This window comes from Gobius niger (genome assembly GCF_951799975.1).
Source record: "Gobius niger genome assembly, chromosome: 8".
Taxonomy (NCBI): domain Eukaryota; kingdom Metazoa; phylum Chordata; class Actinopteri; order Gobiiformes; family Gobiidae; genus Gobius; species Gobius niger.
In genome coordinates, this window is record NC_136859.1 from 11,607,337 (window position 1) to 11,626,133 (window position 18,797).

General features: G+C 40.5%; 2 protein-coding genes across 2 annotated transcripts; one reads left to right on the forward strand and one right to left on the reverse strand.

The window, feature by feature from the left end:
* Nucleotides 1-447: 447 nt before the first annotated feature.
* LOC306967205 (adaptin ear-binding coat-associated protein 1-like) lies at nucleotides 448-6,332 on the forward strand. The gene is made up of 7 exons (XM_079562126.1): nucleotides 448-631; nucleotides 1,470-1,570; nucleotides 3,183-3,287; nucleotides 3,373-3,454; nucleotides 3,548-3,656; nucleotides 3,859-4,006; nucleotides 4,725-6,332. The coding sequence occupies exons 1-7, from the start codon at nucleotides 531-533 to the stop codon at nucleotides 4,835-4,837; spliced, it is 759 nt and encodes a 252-aa protein (XP_079418252.1). The 5' UTR covers nucleotides 448-530; the 3' UTR covers nucleotides 4,838-6,332.
* Nucleotides 6,333-6,449: 117 nt separating this feature from the next.
* mfap5 (microfibril associated protein 5) lies at nucleotides 6,450-11,533 on the reverse strand. Its single transcript, XM_079561255.1, has 7 exons — nucleotides 11,480-11,533; nucleotides 9,418-9,503; nucleotides 9,276-9,308; nucleotides 7,831-7,866; nucleotides 7,654-7,741; nucleotides 6,945-7,018; nucleotides 6,450-6,859 (listed from the first exon to the last, which is right to left on the reverse strand). Exons 2-7 carry the CDS (start codon nucleotides 9,458-9,460, stop codon nucleotides 6,744-6,746), a joined length of 390 nt encoding a protein of 129 aa, XP_079417381.1. The 5' UTR covers nucleotides 9,461-9,503; nucleotides 11,480-11,533; the 3' UTR covers nucleotides 6,450-6,743.
* Nucleotides 11,534-18,797: the final 7,264 nt, after the last annotated feature.

Below are 18,797 nucleotides of genomic sequence, written 5' to 3' on the forward strand. Positions count from 1 at the left end.
AATTCTCATTTTATTTCAGTGAAGCAGCAATTTTAATGAAGAAATGTTGGGCAGAAAAGTTATTTTTATTTGAATGTTTATGCTGCTGACAGGAAGCGACACAGATAAAGGTAAAGTTCCCATGCACTTAACATGGTTGGCATGGCAACAGTTTAAACAGTGTTCCTTCATCTATGTCACTTCCTGTCAGCGTCCAATAAGGAAGTGAAACTATAAACATCACAAAAGAAAGCTGGGTACAATCTTTAGCACAATCTTAAATACAATTGTGTTAACTATGTTTTAGCAAACATTGCGTCTAATGTGTCATATGCATTTTAAGGTGGAATTATTTAGTCAACGTGCTGCTATCTGCAGGTTATTTTGTAGTATTCCAACTTTTGACAGCAGAATCAGATGTCCCGTGTGCGTAACGCAGTTACGCAGCAGCTTACGGTCACGTTACGTTTCACGGAGTCACGGACACACGCTGTCATCCCCACAGATACCACACAGCCTGGCGCATCCATCCACCGCTGAAGAAAGTCAAGATGGCGTCCGAGGGTCAGTTGGAGTACGAGTCTGTGCTCTGTGTCAAACCTGAGGTGAATGTCTACCGGATTCCACCGAGAGCATCAAACCGGGCGGTGAGGTGAGTGCGTGGTCCCCCTCCGCAGGTTTTCATCCAGCTACATCCAGCAACATCATGACCATCCGTGGCGGCGCAGCGCTGTTGCCTCAGCGACAGTGTTGGTGTTGTCCCCCCGCTCCTGATTAACGTGGCTGTGCGTAAAGACCGTAGTTTGTGAGCTCTGTTTACGAGGCGCATTTACAAGGTCATGCAACTGTGCTAATAAACTGCCTCACCCGCCTTGAGCCAAATCGACAAATCTACCACCAGCCGAGCCTGTCTTTTTCCAGCCCCAGTGCCTTTTCTCTCACTGCTTATCATCATCAAAGGACAAATTGTAGCGCAATATTGCAACTAGCAATGCGCGTGATCAATTCTGTTTGCTTTAAAATTTGAAGCGGTCGAGTTTTGAGATAGTAAATAAGTGGTGCGATCTGGAACATTTGTTAAAGGCCCATTCACAAAGGCTTTGCGTCATTGTGTTTACATTTGCTCATTCGTAATAGCCTACATCAGCCATTATAAACATCCTTAGTTGTGGTTTCTACAAAGCACTGACCCATCATCAGGGAAGTGAGTAGCCTCGATAGGATATCACCTGAAAATCTTCAACAATGAGACCCACGCGCCGTGTTGGTAAACCACTGACCATAAGCCAAGGCTAAAGACTGATTATGTAATATCTGTGAGCCTTAGGTCTCTGTCTCTTGGGCACATTTTCTCCCCACATTGTTAGTCTTCTTTACAATTAAACTTTATACATTTAGAGTAAGACATAACAAAAACATCATGTAGGAGCACAAGCCAGTCCCCTTACTCTTGTACCACTACCTCCGGCTGTCTTTCTGTGTGTCTTTAGAGCAGCTGATTGGAAGTTGGATGCTCCAGACTGGCAAGGGCGTATGCGTGTGACGGCCCGGGGCAAAGTGGCCTATGTCAAACTGGAAGACAAAATCTCTGGTAAGAGTGGCACAGACAGGTCAGACCAGTGTTTACAAGTGGTGCTGCTGTTGTTTACAGTCTCCTGCTCCATCTCTCTGTTACTCATCTTTTCCAAGGTTTTTTTTTTTTTTACACCTTATTGTGTCTCTTCATCTTATTGATATATTGAAGTAGTGTGTATTAATGAAATTACTACATACAGGTATTTTTACTATGTTGAATAATGAGCTGCTGAATGCACTGCTCTTTTTTTAAGTGTCATTTCATCATCAAAAACATTAGAATACAGTTTTGTCTTTCTTAAAATCAAAGGAATGCATCACGGTACTCAATCATTAAATTTCAGTTTCATATTCATAACATTGATAAGAAGGAAAAGTTTAGTCATGGTATTTTATTCTGGGCTCTGGGCATTTGTAAAGTGCTTGTATGCATTTGGTAAATAAGTTCATAACAGGTGGTGTAAGTCTAACTTAAACATCCTAATTTACGCATGAATATTATGCAAATCAATGTAAAAGTATTCAGAATACTTTTGTTAAGTGAGACATCACACACTATAATAAGCTACTTCCGGGTCCGAACTGTTGAGAGCTCCATAGACTAACACAGCAAAAACACAACTTTAACTGAATTAATGTAAGAAAGGATTACTAAGAAAATCTGAAGTGAAGATAAATATTTCTGTGTGATCAGATGTTTAAAAAGAGCATTATAGTCGGCTCTACAGTAGGTTAAAATCAGCTAAATCCCATTATAGTGAATACGACTGAAGCTCCGGTGGACCCGGAAGTTGCTTAATGCATTTTAAGGGGAGTAGTATTCTGCATTCTGTAACTAAATACAATTTCAAAGTTTTTTCCCTAACATCGTTCATGTCTGTTATCTGTCTGTTGTTGTGGGTGCTGTGCTGGAACATCTTATTGTTAGTTTGCAGTGGTTCATATTTTCTTCAATCATTTTAGGCATTTTTTAGGTGGAGGCATAACATCTGCCCAGGGACCACAGATGAAAAATATCCCGCCTGATATTTACAGTGTTGATTAATATGCACTGTCACTGCAATCCATCCATCCATCCATACACACATACACACATACACACATACACACATACACACATACACACATACACACATACACACATACACACATACACACATACACACATACACACATACACACATACACACATACACACATACACACATACACACATACATACTCCTGCAGGTGGTGGGTCCACGGAAGGACGGCTTCACGATTCTCAGGCCTGTTGGTCTCTCATAAGGGGCTTCTGAACCGCTCTTTGTCTGACCCGTCACCTAGGACCTGTTTGCCCTGGGAGACCCTACCAGGGGCACGAAGCCCCCGCAACAGAGCTCCCAGGATCATTTGGGTGCTCAAACCTCTCCACCACGTTAAGGTGGCGGTTCCAGGAGGGGTGTTTTTAAAGTCCATACTCATAAACGTGTTCCTCATTTCAGTGCTCAAAATGCCTTCACTACACAGCTAACCGACTTCATTCCCCTCAGGCTAACTGCTTCACTCCTCAGTTCACCAGCGACTGGAGTCTTTGAGGCTATGGCTTGATAGTAATTGCTACTGAAACTGAACTCTTTCATTTTCAGGTGAATTATTCGCCCAGGCCCCAATCGATGAATTTCCAGGCATCGCCGTGGAAACAGTCAGCGACTCAAGCCGGTACTTTGTGCTTCGAATCCAAGATGAAAGTGGTAAGGATCACTATTACTATGATAAAAAGTCAGTGACTCATTTTCTGTATAAGTGTATTTATTTGCACTCATTTTGTTCTATCAGGGCGTAGTGCATTCATAGGTGTTGGTTTTGGAGACAGAGGGGATGCCTTTGATTTCAACGTAGCCCTTCAGGACCATTTCAAGTGGGTGTCTCAGTAGCAGCTTTTGTAAAATCTATTTTATTAACTAAATGTTCCATTATATTCACATTAATCAATGTGATTTTTTTTTTACAGGTGGGTCAAACAGGACGATGAGTTTTCAAAACAGGCACAAGCTCCAGACAACACTCCTAAACTGGATTTAGGTTTTAAAGAAGGACAGACGATTACTCTCAATATTGGGGTAATTTTATTTATTTAACTACCAAAATATTAATGCCATACAAAATATAAAGTATGGGAATATGTGCCCAAACTGTAGAAAATATTTAACAAAAGGCATAATATACATTTACAGCCCCAAATATTTATACTGCTTAATTCAACCATTGACTATTGCATTGCATTGTTGTGACCAGTTCTCTTTATTTACATCATGATCTTAGCAATCGAAGAAGAAGGAGCGCACTCGTCCACAGAGTTCTGGGGGTCTGGGGCTGCTCCCACCCCCACCTGGAGGCAAACTGGCCCCACCCCCTTCCGCAAGATCCACCAATCACAACACACAGCCGGCGATGGGAGGAGCTCAAACAGGTACTACTTACAATTAGTACACGCCCGGATTTATCATTCATGAGTTTGCGTAGTGGCCGTGGCGTTTATAAGAGACAACAATCTCAACTGCGCCGGCTTTTCTACCGGAAAATAGATAATGCACTCTATCACGCATTGTCTATTATACACGTGTGCAAATGCTCAGTAAATCAGGCCCTTATTATCTTAATATCTACATTTCAACGTTTGTTTTACCTATTTTTTGGCACTTCACATTCCACCCCAGAGCCTGAAAGTACGACTATTGCGTTCCCATTTCAAGTTTCTTTATTGAATTTATTTATATTCACTGTTATTTTAGCAGATGTGTTCATTTGTAACGCTCTCGATTATATTCTTTTTTTAAATTCTATTTTTATGTTATGCACGTTTTCCTTTTTTTATACTTTATAGACTTTTAATCAAATCCTTATTAGATGTAACTCAATAGCTCAATTGTTCGAAGTGGAGTTTAGACTTTGAAGAATGAAATCAAAGTAAGATGATGATAAAGATGCACTTAATCCTTCAATACCGCTGGAGGGTTTGATACATGTTTTTCGGGCGGTCGATCCCTCCATAATGCTATATCTCCCAATCCTTTTTTATTGTAGTAGTTTATTGTGTGAATACTGAAAAAACCCATATGCATCGATATGTCTGTCCAAGTTACTAAGCTTAAAATGGCTTTAATTTTTTTTTCTTTCTATTCTCTCAGGTTTTTTGCTGGAGCTTGATTCGAACAGTGCAAATTCAGTGGCTCCATCAAACGCCAGCTCCACAGCCTCCTCGGACCTGTGGGGAGACTTTGACTCTGCGCCCTCCAAGTGAGGAACTCTTTTTGTTTTTTCCCTATAATTGTGGGAATTTCCTTATGCAACTTTGTTTTCCCCATTTTGGGGTCCCAGGTTTCTCTGCCGAGCAGGGTAACAGCAAATACTACAGATCTGCTTTACTGCACAGTGTCCCGCTCTCGTACCTATCAGTCAAACATTTTACCCTGGTATTTGGCGTGCTGTCACAAAGCCTCTGTTGTTTTGTCTACATTGTTAACTGTATGTTGTTTTACTCAGACAGTGACCCTTTCCCATGTTGAGAATTTTAAACATAAATGTGTTAAATTGATTAGTGTAAAGAGAAATTAACTATGTACAGAGAAACTTAAGTATAGACAAAGATATTACAATTAGCCTTGTAAATATATTTTTTGTTCTCAATCAGGGGATTGACTATGCACTGGCTTGACATGAATGAAGTAGAACAGTGCCACAAGCTGACGGTGCTCTGTAGCACACTCTAGTGGGCACGTGGAGGAATTGAAGTGAACATTGCTATTGCCATACCTGTATTTTTTGTATTTCTGATATTCGTTCTAAAAGTCCAAATGAACCTAATCGGACTTAGAGGAACTGTAACAATCAGTTTAGAAATAGTGTGACAAAATAAGCTCTGTGTAAATTGCTCAATGGCAACAAGAGCTGGATGTGTTTTAGGAGATGGATGACACTAATTAGGTGAGGAACCTCTAAGTATTTCTTGCAGCTGTTTGCGGTGCGAGCAATAAAACATATGAAAGCTCATTATCTCTGTCTCAGGAGATATGTTAAATGTTGTGTGATCTGAGCTCAACACAGCCATAAAAACGTGACTCCGTGAACTACTCAGGCCACAACCTCTTAAACTCCTCGCTCTCTGCTGTTCTGTTTTAGAGCTTTTTCTTTGTAAGCGGAGGGCCTGTCACAATAACTACTGTATCATCTTTTTATTTGGTCTATGAAACATAAACCATATTCTTGGGGCTGTATGAAGAGAGGGCTAGTGGGGATTTTTTTTAATATGGCAGCTGTTTCTTAGATGTAGAACATGTGAGCTGTAGAGGGATAGAAATTGACTGCTCCTCATTTGACAAATTTAAGTCATGTTCAGGCATTGCTTCATTCACACAAAGCATACTTTTGGGATAGTTGTGACGAGTTAGTTATCTGTAAGGTAGTTGTAGTATCAGTAGGTTGTCGAAGTGTATAGCAAACTTCCAAAATAGGTTATTTTGACAGGCCTGTATTAAAGATGAGCCGGACTGTACAAACTGTAAAATGTAAATGTAAACAGTGTTGAATTGTGATGTATGGGACCAATGCAGTCTGTGTGGTGTTCAGCGGTGATTTTGTGTCGAGGAACTTGACATGTTGTGGCAGGTGTGCGATGGTTACATGTGGATTTACGCAACACTGAGAAAGTTCGTGTCTGTGGTTGTTTCTTGTCCAGATCTTCGGATTATAATTGTATGTAAATAACACTGTAAATGGGAAAGTATAAAAGTAAAACTACTAAATATATCTTTTTTCATTTGTCATTCTTTCCAAACGATAGTGATGTTTGCATACAAAACTTCTTTACACACATTTAAGGTTAATTATGCATTTTATTCCATACAAAAGTGCAGTATCATGGTGTTTTCAGTGTGTGGCATAATATTCTCAAGTCTTGTGTAAAGCGATGCTTCAGGGGTAGCTGCTAAAGGTCTAATACTATAGTAAAATAAATCATAAACCACCAGTGTGGCCTGTGTCAGCAACATACAGCTCAGTTTTCACAGACAATTGAGTGAAACAGATAAACACAGATCAAATCAAAGGTGTCATGGTGTGTTACATGATCCTGAAGGCCTCAGGTGCTGAGCTGCAGATTTATAGACTTTGATATAATGTTTTATGGCCCAGAGTCGCTCAGGGCTCCATCAGGCCCTGTTTGCCCAGGTGTTGGGGTTGCTACGACGATTGCGACAGCGCCTCCTCTGATTGGACGACCTCTCGATGCGCCTGGGCCACCCGGACTGCTCCCTGCAGAGTTCGGCTGCGGGGGGCAATAAGAGCGGTGAGTCTGCTCTTCACACATGTAGAATATAAAGAGAGTACATGTACTGCTGTGCGAGGCTCACCTTTCAAGTACTCATCCTGCGGACACACGGTTCTCGTGCAGATCTCATTGTTGATCACATACATGCGAGGGAGGCTGCGTCAGAAACAATTGATACAAATTAGACAACTTGTAATGCAATGTTTTCGCATCCAACAAATATTAACACTTTCTTCTCCATATTATTTAGCCTTTAGCCTTGTTCATTGCTGGGTAGTAACAGAATGCATGTATCCGGTAAAATTACTATTTAATTTGAGGGTATTTAGAAGTTACTTTCCTAGAATCAAAGGACATTTCAGTTTCATATTCATAACAATAAGAAAGAAAAGATCAAAACAGCTGTTATAGGTCTATGTCATTCTGGGCTCTGGGCATTCGCTATTTGCATTCCTAATTAGTGATAAATAAGTTCATAACAGGCATGTTTTTAATCATACGGCCCTTTTATGCATAAATATAATGTAAATCAATGTGAAAGTATCCAAGTTTTCAGAATACAGTACTCTGATTGGACAAAGTAAAGGAATATGTAAAAAAATGTTTAAAAAAATTTAAGGCAAGTATTCAGTATTCTCTAACTAAATACAATTTCAATGTATTCTTCCCAACACCGGCCTTGTTATAATGCCTCTTTTGAAACATTGAATAGTGGATGTGCTGATCTAGAATGATTGTATCATTCAACACAGAAAATGTGACATCAGTATCTAAAATATTTCAAATACAACCTGTAGAGACAAAAGCCTCCGATGCATCTCTTGGTGGGACGATGAACAGAGTACATCCTGGTGCACGGGTACATTTCCTCCCTGCAGTCTGCACACAGGAAAGTCACACTAGAACCCTTAGAGTCTCAAGTATACAGACGGTATGGTTGGCAACTATCACGTTCAGCGATCACTTACTTGAAGGTAGAGACCCAGTAGGCGCCTCTGTGACCTCTGTAAGGTAAAGCATACAAGCAAAATACAATACTATATGACTGTTTCACATGGAATAAATTCACCTTACACTAGAAATGTTTGTCTGACACTATTGTTTTTTAAGACTTCTTATTTTGATGGCAGATGGTTTTCCTTGAAATATACATTAATCAAACTGAAACCAGCAATTTTTAATCTTTATTAGTTTGACTTTGAATTAGTCTGCCACCATTCATTTACAGAGGAGCCCTGGCTCCAGTGGGGACCCTTTTTGTTCCATGTTGAAAAATGTACACCCAGATGTGTAGACCTGGAGAGAGCATGAAAACCCACTTGGATTGAGAGTCAGGCCCAGACCCTCCTTACTAAAACACGCTAAAATGCCAACCACTATGCCACCACACCTACTGTCCTGAACCAATAGATCAGGGGTTCCCAAACCTTTCAAGTCGCGACCCCCAAAATCACTCAACAAACAACTCCGGACCCCCTTCTGTAAAATGTAATTAGCATTTATACCACTAAAATATCCTGTTTTCAATTAAAAATGTAATGTACTATATAATAACATTTAAACTACATTTGATAAAAAATAAATATTCTGAATTTAAAGCCACACTGCAGAATGTTATGAATTATAGATGGGAGCGTGTCATACAAGGGGGCGTGGCTTAGCCGAGGGAGAAGAAAACCTCTCATGGGAATCACAATTTTTCACTCTTTTTAGCCATTTTCTTGTGGACTATAAACATATTTATCACACACAAATATAGTCAAGCCAGAATCAGGTTCATTTGTTTTTTCTCAGTTCAGTAGAAGCGAAAAAACCGTACTCGTTGGCTAACATAGCACGAAGCTAGCGTTAGCTTTGCTAGTGTAAACAAGTGATGTAGTGTGCCTCGCACTATATATATTTGAATGCTGTTCCCACACTCTCTCCCTGTCCCGCCCGATTATTGAAGAGCAAACAGACAGAGAGAGTGCGGGAACAGCACTGCATCACTCGCGTACACTAGCTTCCTGGTTAGCATTATCTGTTTTTTGGGGGGGGGCAGTTAAACCATTTTGCTCCTCACCGTGTCTTTGTATAAGTATTTTGTAGAAAAGTATATTCATAATTCAGCATTTGTTAAAGTAATGATGGAGAAATGGGAGAAAGTCTTTGTTTTCCCCACGGGCTGCTTCGAACATGACCATAAATGGGCAGTTCCAAACATGCCGTCTGTAGGCCTTGATATGTTGCTACATCACTGCAACTGTTAGAGGTATTTTTCACAAATAAAACCACGCGTAATGAAATGAATCCTTGTATGTAGTGAAATGTTCCCCAGTGTGGCTTTAAATCCCGGGCCCTTGTCCCTTTGGCTGTGATGAATTATGACTGATGAACGGAGGGGGCGGTGGGGGTGAGGGGGGGGGGGCATTACCGGTCTGCCGCGACTGCGCTCCAGCTGTGAACACTGCGAACGCAAGAGCCACATGTAAAAGGCAAAGCGGTTCACAACGTTAGAAAACAAACACTGGGGCGTATAAGCTATGATATTTGTGAGCACTGTTTGGCAGAGTTACCGTGGAAACCGCAGAGGAGCAGGACCACTGGAAGGGTGCCCATTCCTGCGACGGAGAGCGGCTGAGGTTTACAAGCCGGAGGAAGTCTAGAGAGGAAGAGAGTCACAGAAAGGAACTGTTCAATATCCTCTCCCCATGTTTATGCACTGCTTATGTTTGCTTTAATTGCACCGCTCGCACAAATCCCCCCGGTTTTTAACTACACTTGTAATTTCACCCTCAGACTTTGCAGCACTGAACTAATTTGCCGATTTTTTTCAGCTAATGTCTATTCATTAAAGTTTGGCAGTTGTAGAGTAGGGGGTTCGAGTTCTGTTCACTTTGTGTGTTCTTGACCCACCCCAAAATGCCACGGGACAACTCGTCAGTAGGAGATAAATGAACTTTTTGCCACCAATTTGTGACTAATCTCAGCATTTTTACTCTTTAAGGCAGGGGTAGGCAAGTTTTCTTGGCGGAGGGATGATTTTCTTTATTGTAGATAGTCCGAGGGCCGAAGCCGCTGACTATTAGCCCAAAGTAAATAACAACACTGGAAAAATGACCATCTTAAATGAGATAAATGACTTAAAATTGCTTGAATTAAAGTTCTTCTGTGTTGAATTTGAGTCAGTTTGAAATAATCCAAGATACAAATGCAATGACACAAAACTATCTGAATTAAGAGAACTACTAGGTTTTTAGCTCGTCTTAAGACCAGACCAAATCTACTGAGTCCTTAGATTTAATCTGTTCATTCAAGTAGATTTATGTCATTTCTTCAAATGCCAGTGTTGTACATAATATATGACCTAATTGGATGTATTGACAATATTTCTACCCTTTTTTTCTCCCATTTAACTCTAATAATGTTAAAAGTATACTCTCTGATTTGTGTAATAATGTTTCTCAACATCATCCTAAGGGTTAGCCCAACCCCTGCTTTAAGATACAACTCTTCCTTTAGCATATTGTGAACTGAGACATTTTTGTTGAGAAAAAACACTGTAAAGCACTTTCTGAACTTACTGCCTAGTTTTGTGGCATTTTTGTGAGAGTGACCCTGAAAAGTGACCCTGCAAGTTGTGAAACGTGCACATAAACTCCCTGTGAAGAACTGGGAGGCTACAAATATGTAAGGAAAGAGGAGTTTGGACACTAACATTTTAATTTAGTGTCTTCCTCTTTCACTGTTTGTAGTAGAAAGAAAATCCGGTATAGGGCCCCATTGAAATTAGGCACTCAAATCAAGGATAAATTTGCATATTCCAAGTAAATGTTATGTTGTTCGACTTTTAGCTGTGTGCCGCTCAGATTCTTGGGCCAGGGATTTGGTCAGTATTAACCAGCTTGCCTGTAATATGCATGTTTTTGGTTGGTGAGGAATCTAGAGTTTACTAGGGGAACAAGCAAACTCCACATAAAAGCCCCACCCTATGATCTGTGTCTGTGTAACTAAAGGCCGAGTCTATTAAATCTTTTTGTTTTGTTTTTTGTTTAAATTACTGATGACAAAGGAAGCAACTATCCATCCAACAACTCTCTTCTCCTTTCGCCTCTTTTAAATTCGACCATCAAGAGACTTATAAATTTCAAAGCATATTTCTTTTCCATTCTCGCACGCTTTGTTTTCTTCCAACTCCGCATCATTCCACCGGTAATATGTCACCGAAACTTTGGAGTCCAAGACATGAATCCCCACTAAAGAATGTGTTTTTTTGTGTGTGCCTTATTTAAACACCCTCCACCCCTCCTGCATTACAGTCGCACATTCTTCTGCAGATTTTTCTCTTCATGCAACTTATTAACAGCCTCACTGATGAGTTAAAATCGAGAGTGGAAGATGGTAAAAACAAAAAGACACGGGGAAAATCTATGCATTCCTGAACACTGTGCTAATTCCCCCAGGAGATGGTCAGTGCATGTTTCGACTAATTTGATTTCGAGAGGGATGTTGTCCGCTGCCTGAACTTCCAAATCATTGCATCTAAACATTACATTATTTAGCTTCATTTTCTAAATAACAGTGATCCTATATTTATACTGCATAATGTACAGGAGAATAGAAATATCCATTACATACTCACAACTTAGTCCTGTCGTCCACTGCTTTATGGACCCTTTGTCTTCACCTCTTTCTTTCTCCTCCTTCGATTTCCCCTGCTCCTCCTCCTCCATCTCTCTCTTTATCCCATCAGATTTTTTTTCTTTCTTTGTAAAACATGACCATACTGTGCAGCTGATAATTTTCTCAAATATTTGTATTGTGAAGCTATGATAAAAGTTATTCATTGCACAAAGGTATGGTTGCCTCATTTCCAGTAATCAAAAAGCACAGGTACAAAGACACAACTTGAAACTTTATAAACATATGAAGTAATAATGATGATGATGAAGGTTTGTTGTAGTTATAAACCATACTGTATATTATGTTGATGGTGTTTTATCTGCTCCCCTTGCTTTTAGTTGAATGTTATTTCTCTTAAGTTGTCTACATTTGATTAAGAACAAAGTGACTTTATATTTTCATGGCACTGAAACACCTGGTTATGAAAAACACTGCGATGGAAAGAGAAACTTGCAAGCATACGTTTTTGCAAATGAACTCTTATTCTGTCCCTCTCCCCAGGGTTAAATTCCTTCTGTCAGTATATCTCTTTATTTGATCCCTGACTTACAATTCCAATTGATCAATTATAGCAAATTGACACAGCTGATTTTATCTATACTCCCCAGTTCCCCCCATGATGAATGAATTTGTAAAAACATGTGACCTCTTAAATGCTTTTACCAACTATAATTCGCTTTTGGTGAATATATTCTATGAACATCCCTGTGTTTGCTCTGCCATGGCCAGTTTACTGTAAGTCCAACGTGAGTCTAAAATGCATTATTATAGTTAGTACAGTTACAACTCCATGGACCAGGACCACAGGCCTTTTGTAGTTTAGAGCTTGTAATAATGTCCACATGCACCAGGGGGCACAATCCACAAACAATTCCTAAATGTGCAGTCCGGTACATTTTGACGGCGATTTTTGATGTTTGCTGTTGAAATCACGAAACCTTGGCTAATAATGAAGATCCTGTAATGGTGTCTTCACCAACAAGAAATAACAAATCTCTCAATAGCTCAAATATAGTAAATTAACCTTGCAAAGACCTATGGTTTAAACAGTTTACCCTATGTATTCTGCATGTATGGGCCCTCTCCTCCGACCATCATCAATCACAGTCACAAGGTGAGTGAACACTACTACTACTACTACTACAACTACTACTACAACTACTACTACTACAACAACAACAAGCATTGTTAAATCAAAATGTGTTGTATAGGCCTGCAGCGGTTGCAGAGCACAAAGATGACTGATTTACAAACAGGAACAGCTTGGAAATCCGTACTGACACAGACATCAAACAGTGACGCATACAAATGTAGTGTCCATAAGCAGCAGATTCAGTAGTTTCCTTCGACCTCCCCCTTCCTTGGATCCACATTTACCCCCATTGCAAAGACTGACTGAAAAACCCAGTGGGAGAAAAGAAAGAAAGAAACCTTGTGGAGAGCCACATTGATGGAGAGATAAACCCTGGGCTGATCTGAGACTCTCCGCAGATTAAAGACTGTGGAGCTAACGTCCAGTCCTCGCTGGAGCTTCAGGACAGCACGTGGAGGGAAGGAGAAGACACAGGTCGCTGAGACATTGATGGTCACAGTCACTGGGGCAATGAGCAGCCAGTGGCCAGAAGAGAGCGGGACAGATGGACTACAGGTGAAGCAAATATGGTAACACGTTAAGATAAGATAAGCCTTTATTGATCTAAAAATTGAGAAATTTAAAATTTTAGTTACATTCAGCTCTTAGAAACACTCAGGGTGTGCAAATATACAGGAAATGTGAAGAAAAAAAATGTAAATAGTAAATAGTGATATCTTATATAGCAAGGACTTTGTGGGGACAAAAAGTGTAAACAGTAAATAAATCAAGTTAACAAACTATAACAAAAAAAAGTTGTAGTCAGTGTTTGCAGTGCAGGTTTACATCATGGTGCAAGTGGTTGTTTAAGTGACACAGATGAGTGATGTAAATACAGGGATTATTGCATGTATTTCTGCAAAGAGGTTATTGCACATGTTACTTCACAGTCTCGTTGTACAGTGTGACAGCAGTGAGGATGAAGGCCCTGTGGTAGCGCTCCTTCTTGCACTGAGGGTGTCTGCCACTGAAAGAGCTGCTCAGCTCCTACAGTCCCGTTAAATTACTGTAGACATAGCAGTGACAGGAAGAATGACCAGAGTGCACTGTACGACCCCAGCATTATTACATTATTACTGAGACAGCTTTGCTTAAACTGGTTTTGGAGCTGGACCTATCTGACCTGACCATAGGCTATTTCGAAGAGGAACGTTTTGTGCCTAGTCTTGAATGTGGGCACTGTGTTAGCTAAAAGCTCTGCGGTTACGAGATGGAATTTAACTGTCACTCTCTTGCTCCAATACAATGACATTATGATAATATTACAATATATTTTTTTGTCAGTGGTCTTCTGGGACAAGGCCATGTTCGGGATGCTTTCCTCTCGTCGCCCTCCGGTGGCTGCCTGATGCATAGGGGAAACTTGATGCTGCCCCAGCTCGCATGTTCTTGGCTCATAGAAATATTGCCACACATAGTTTTAGAGTCAGGGATACACCAAACTCTCTCTGGCTCTCACCTTATCGTGGGCCTGGGCATGTGGACAGGGAAAAGACACCCATCATTCTGCTCCTGACACATCGGGGCTAAGTGCACGCAGAGGGGGCGCGTGTGCGGTGCCCCTAACAAGGTCAACTGCAGTGAGGTCGCTGACAGCTTGACCGATGGGAGCAAAAAGAGAAGAGATGGATCAATCTTCCGAAAAGTTAAAACAATTGTCATTAACCAAAAAAAAAACAATAACATTATTCAGTTTCAAAGGGAACAGTAAGTTTGTTTGTTGTTGTTTCCTCATGAAAAACATGTGTCAGAGCTCAAAACACTTTGTTCCACCTGATGATGTCATGAGGACCTTTCACCCGGAAATCCATTTTACACTTTTACTTGATCATTTCAGAATTCTTACAACATTGTTTATATTAGAGATGCAAAAACAGCCAAGGGTTAACAGCAATACTTAATGTAAAGTATATTACTCTTAAAAATCCATATTTACACTTTTATTTGATATGATCATGGAGATTCTCCCACAGGTGGTCTATTCAGCATGGGTAATTTCAATTCATTACCCAACAGGCCAAAACAAGAACCTCTTTAAGGGAAACATATGGCCCATGACCCACCTTGGGCTCCCTTGATTTATAGCATTATTTAAATCGTTTCACCCGTTTTTAAAAGGCTGAATATTGCATAATATATCTCGCCTAAACTTGCCCGAGGACACAACAACACCGTGATTTGTTGAGAGCAGGATATGAGACACTCTGAGCCGCTGTCTTTGAGGAAAAAGTAAAAGTTATTCCAGGACAGACCACCAATAACGGGGGATAAGAGTGATGGCGGCTTGAGTCGGCCATAAAGCAGCACAAATAGTTATAGCAAACATACCAGATAGTAAACACATGATAATCTCTTTACTTGTTTATTGGTTCAGAGTTATGCAGAAGGCATGCCATGTTATATCCTCTACTGACCTCCCACTGACCCGGCATTAGTTTCCTTCTAGTTTTAATGACTCTGTTTGACGAGCCGATGATTTATTTTTATACTGCTCTTTATTTGAATCATGCAAAAACAGGAAGCGCATTTCTCCTATTACAGAATCTAATGCACATTCATGTTTTCAGGTCCCACATATCAAGGTGATAATATGGGGCTGTAAAACACTATAATTCTAGCTTTATTGTCAGATTAAGCACATGCATAGAAAATCTTTTTTTTAATTTGAAAGCTATGTGGTCACAGATGCCCTGGGGCCGAACAACAAAACCAATCTGCACAACCACTCACACAGGCTCCACATTTGTGAGAACTGTCTTGGCTTAAGACTCAAAGACACAGCTGTCCACCTCTGGATCCGTGGATAAATGCTCTGACTGCTGCCACTGAAACACTGTGATTATTTGTTGTTACTGCCCTCTCCTATGCTCTTGTTAGCTTTTTCTTATTTCAATGGTTCTTAGTTATGTAAAACCTCTGGTTCCCAGGTTGTTTCATACCAAGTGAATAATGTGTTTATTCTGGCTAAGTTTCTACAAGCGATGGGGAAACACTGTATCAGGCACCACAGACTTGGGTGTATATTCCAGTGTCATGTGATCGCTTGATTTGCTGTGGTTTTGTCATTAATCTGTCTCTCATATCGGCTGCAGCTCAGTATCCGCTTATGCAGCTCTCCTCCTCCACTCTCCTCATACCACTCGTTTTGTCCAAGATCTATTACCTCTGATATGATTTTCCAGGTGTAGATCTCCCAATTCATCAGATGTGCTGACCATTAGTTGGTGCAAGTGACCACTGCCTGAGCACAACGTGACCGGCGAGAACATGAAGATCTTTGGTGTCCAGCCAGCCCCGAGGTCAGCCGACATCTGAGGAGGCTTTTCTTCTTTGCCAGGATGCAACCCTGCATTTGACACACTTTACTTTTCATTCTTGTTTTTCCAGTATTTCAGTGATTATTCCACCAAGACATGCAGCAGTTATTTTTGTTGGAATGTGCTATCAGTTCTAAATAGGGCATCAGTGGTATAGATTGTGTTTTATTTTGTTTCTAACTTAAAGGGACTAGATGCAAGTTGCCCATTTTATACTCACTACTGCCACCTCAGGTCTTATGCGTTACTGCAGCTTCTATATTAAGCTTGTGCATGACGGCACTTCAGACCCGAAGTAACAACTTTTTGAGTGACAGTGCAGGATTTTAGAGGCAGTTGTGGTGAACAGGTCTGGGCTCATTCTACACATTAGGACATGGCTGGAACATGTAGGGGGAGGAAAATACATAATTTCAACGTTTTTAAACCACGTACAGTCCCTTTAAAGACGCAAAAGTTTAAACTTAAAAAGTCACTAATAAAACTAATGTGTGACATCGCGACTGGATTGCACTACCCAGGTCTCAAAGAAAAGGGGTCACTGGTTCTTTCAGTCTATGCTTCAAATGCCAAAAAGCTATTTTGCAATTTAAAGTCGAGATTTAGCTCTCATTTCAGAACATGTAAACTACAGCAGTTCTTTTACATGATCAACCCCAATGGACACAGACTATTTTGTGGTCAAGCACAGTTTATTACCTAAATTAATGCAAACTTTGCAAAAGCTGATTGTGACTATTTAAGTTGCAATTGTGTTTTGATTATGTTTACTTCATGTGTCTAACGTGATTGATTGACTGTTCGGCATTTGACCAAACCTGTTGTCTTCAAGACCTGATATTTTTCTCTGCTAGTGGAATAAAAAGTTGTATATTTTATTGTAGTGAGGTTATATTGTCGACTGGACTGGGTTGATTGAGTTTAGGACGGATCACTTCGATTCACTGAAACTTCTTCTTATAGGTGCATTATGCAACTTTTTTATGTGGAAAAAAAAGTTGATATTTGCATGTATTTGACCTTGTAGTGACCCTGCGGCTGTATGAGTGGTCAGAATGGTACCTTTACTTTCATCACAGGGGACACTCCAGGATCAATTGCTTGGAAGGTTTTCTCTGCTGACGGACTCTCTCACCAGTAAACCTACAAAACAAGTGATTCTGGAGCGTTGTAGAGGCCACTGTGATGGAAAGTAAAGGCGCCATGTTGACCACTGATACAGCCTCTGGGTCACTACATGGTCACAAAAAAAAACAAATGGTACAGCTTTTTACTACAATGTTTAGGCTTCTATTGGTCACTGAATCAAGTTCCCTTTGATTCCAAGACGAGTCAAACCAACCCCGACCCATCTGTCCAAGTGAGGTTGTAAAATCTGACTTATCGCTGGAGGGTCAGTCGTTTAATACAAACCCCACAGTGTCCTTTAGTGCCTCGTTCTGTCCTGATAAACACAGATTTGCACCTGTGAGCCTCTTCTGACACTTTTGTCCCACTGGCTCAAACCATGTGTTTTCCATTTGTCACATTGTCCGCGATCCCCTGCTCACCAAGGCATTACACTCTCCGTTCCCTAGCACAGCTCTCACAAACAAATATTTTAATATCTCCATAATGCAAGCCTGAGCTTATAGCAGCTTGTGCAACAGTGACAATTGCTCTGCAACACAAATGAACGAGGGGAACAACAGTGGCTCAGGAGTTTTGAAACTTGAAGTTTGAACAGTTGCTTTTGGCAAGACATTTCCCCCGCCTGATGTGTGAAAGTGCATGACTGTGACACATTTCTGCTGGTCAGACTCAGGGCATGATTAAGACTGGAATGTAAAGTTCTCAGGGTAAATCAAAAGGCATATCAATACGTTAATATTATTATTACAGCAGAGAGACAAATAATAATCAGTGGTTTTCAACCTCTTGATCAAGACTAGCAACCTTTGAAAGTCTTGGCCAAATAACTCATCAGATTCGGGTAATGCTCAGTTACATTTATTAGTACATGTACCTGTCATGGCGACGTGTAAACAAGCAGCACCTTCCCTCTCTTTTGGTACAGAGACATTACTTTTTTTTTCTTCTGCAAACTGTATTTGCAGTTTCTGATTTCCACATTGTTTTACTGGATACTTTTGTGCATCTTTGCTGTGATTTTGTGCTTATGAGCTAGACATTTTTGACCTACAAATTTCTTCTTCTGAAACACTGAAGAGGCACCAGGAGCCCCCACACCTGCAGCACAGTAGAGGCGTCACAAGAGGCGCTACAGGAAACAAGGAAGGGACAAACAAGGAGAAGATGGTGAAAGACTGTTGTGGAGCGGAGAGAGCTGCGCAGGAGGATACCATGCTCTCAAACAGAGACAAACCCAGGAGGCAGTGCATCGTTTCAGAGGATCACTGAAGGCAGTACTCCGGTTTCCCCTACCTCCAAAAACATGCTGCTCAGGTTGGCCCACAGTGGCGGCGCACTCAGTCGCAGCAGCTCAGGACTAGCCCAACGCCTGGACACAATTTCGTTGTATAATAATAAAATGTCAAATAAAGCTTTATTTACTTACTTACTTAAGTAACTTGCAAGTACTTTTTCATACAGTTTCTACTTACTTGAGTAATATTAAAAGCAAATATCAATACTAGAGTGTAAAAAAAGATCAATCATGCGACTGTGGGTAAATCTTTAAAGCCTCGCTGCGTAACATTTCTTCAAATTAATAGAATAAGCATTTACAAGCATTTATGTTATTACAGATATTTTATTTAATTGAAAAATACATAAAAAATGAACAAACATGTGTGTTTCTCCTCAGACCTGACTGTAACTTTAC

Excerpts from the sequence above, each read along its gene's own strand:
- LOC306967205 (XM_079562126.1), top strand. The coding sequence starts at position 531 with ATGGCGTCCGAGGGTCAGTTGGAGTACGAGTCTGTGCTCTGTGTCAAA. Across the intron at positions 632-1,469 it reads GCATCAAACCGGGCGGTGAG|AGCAGCTGATTGGAAGTTGG; the intron begins GTGAGTGCGTGG and ends GTGTGTCTTTAG. Across the intron at positions 3,657-3,858 it reads CGATTACTCTCAATATTGGG|CAATCGAAGAAGAAGGAGCG; the intron begins GTAATTTTATTT and ends TCATGATCTTAG.
- mfap5 (XM_079561255.1), bottom strand. The coding sequence starts at position 9,460 with ATGGGCACCCTTCCAGTGGTCCTGCTCCTCTGCGGTTTCCACG. Across the intron at positions 9,309-9,417 it reads GCTCCTCTGCGGTTTCCACG|TGTTCACAGCTGGAGCGCAG; the intron begins GTAACTCTGCCA and ends TTGCGTTCGCAG. Across the intron at positions 6,860-6,944 it reads GCAGGATGAGTACTTGAAAG|CCGAACTCTGCAGGGAGCAG; the intron begins GTGAGCCTCGCA and ends TGCCCCCCGCAG.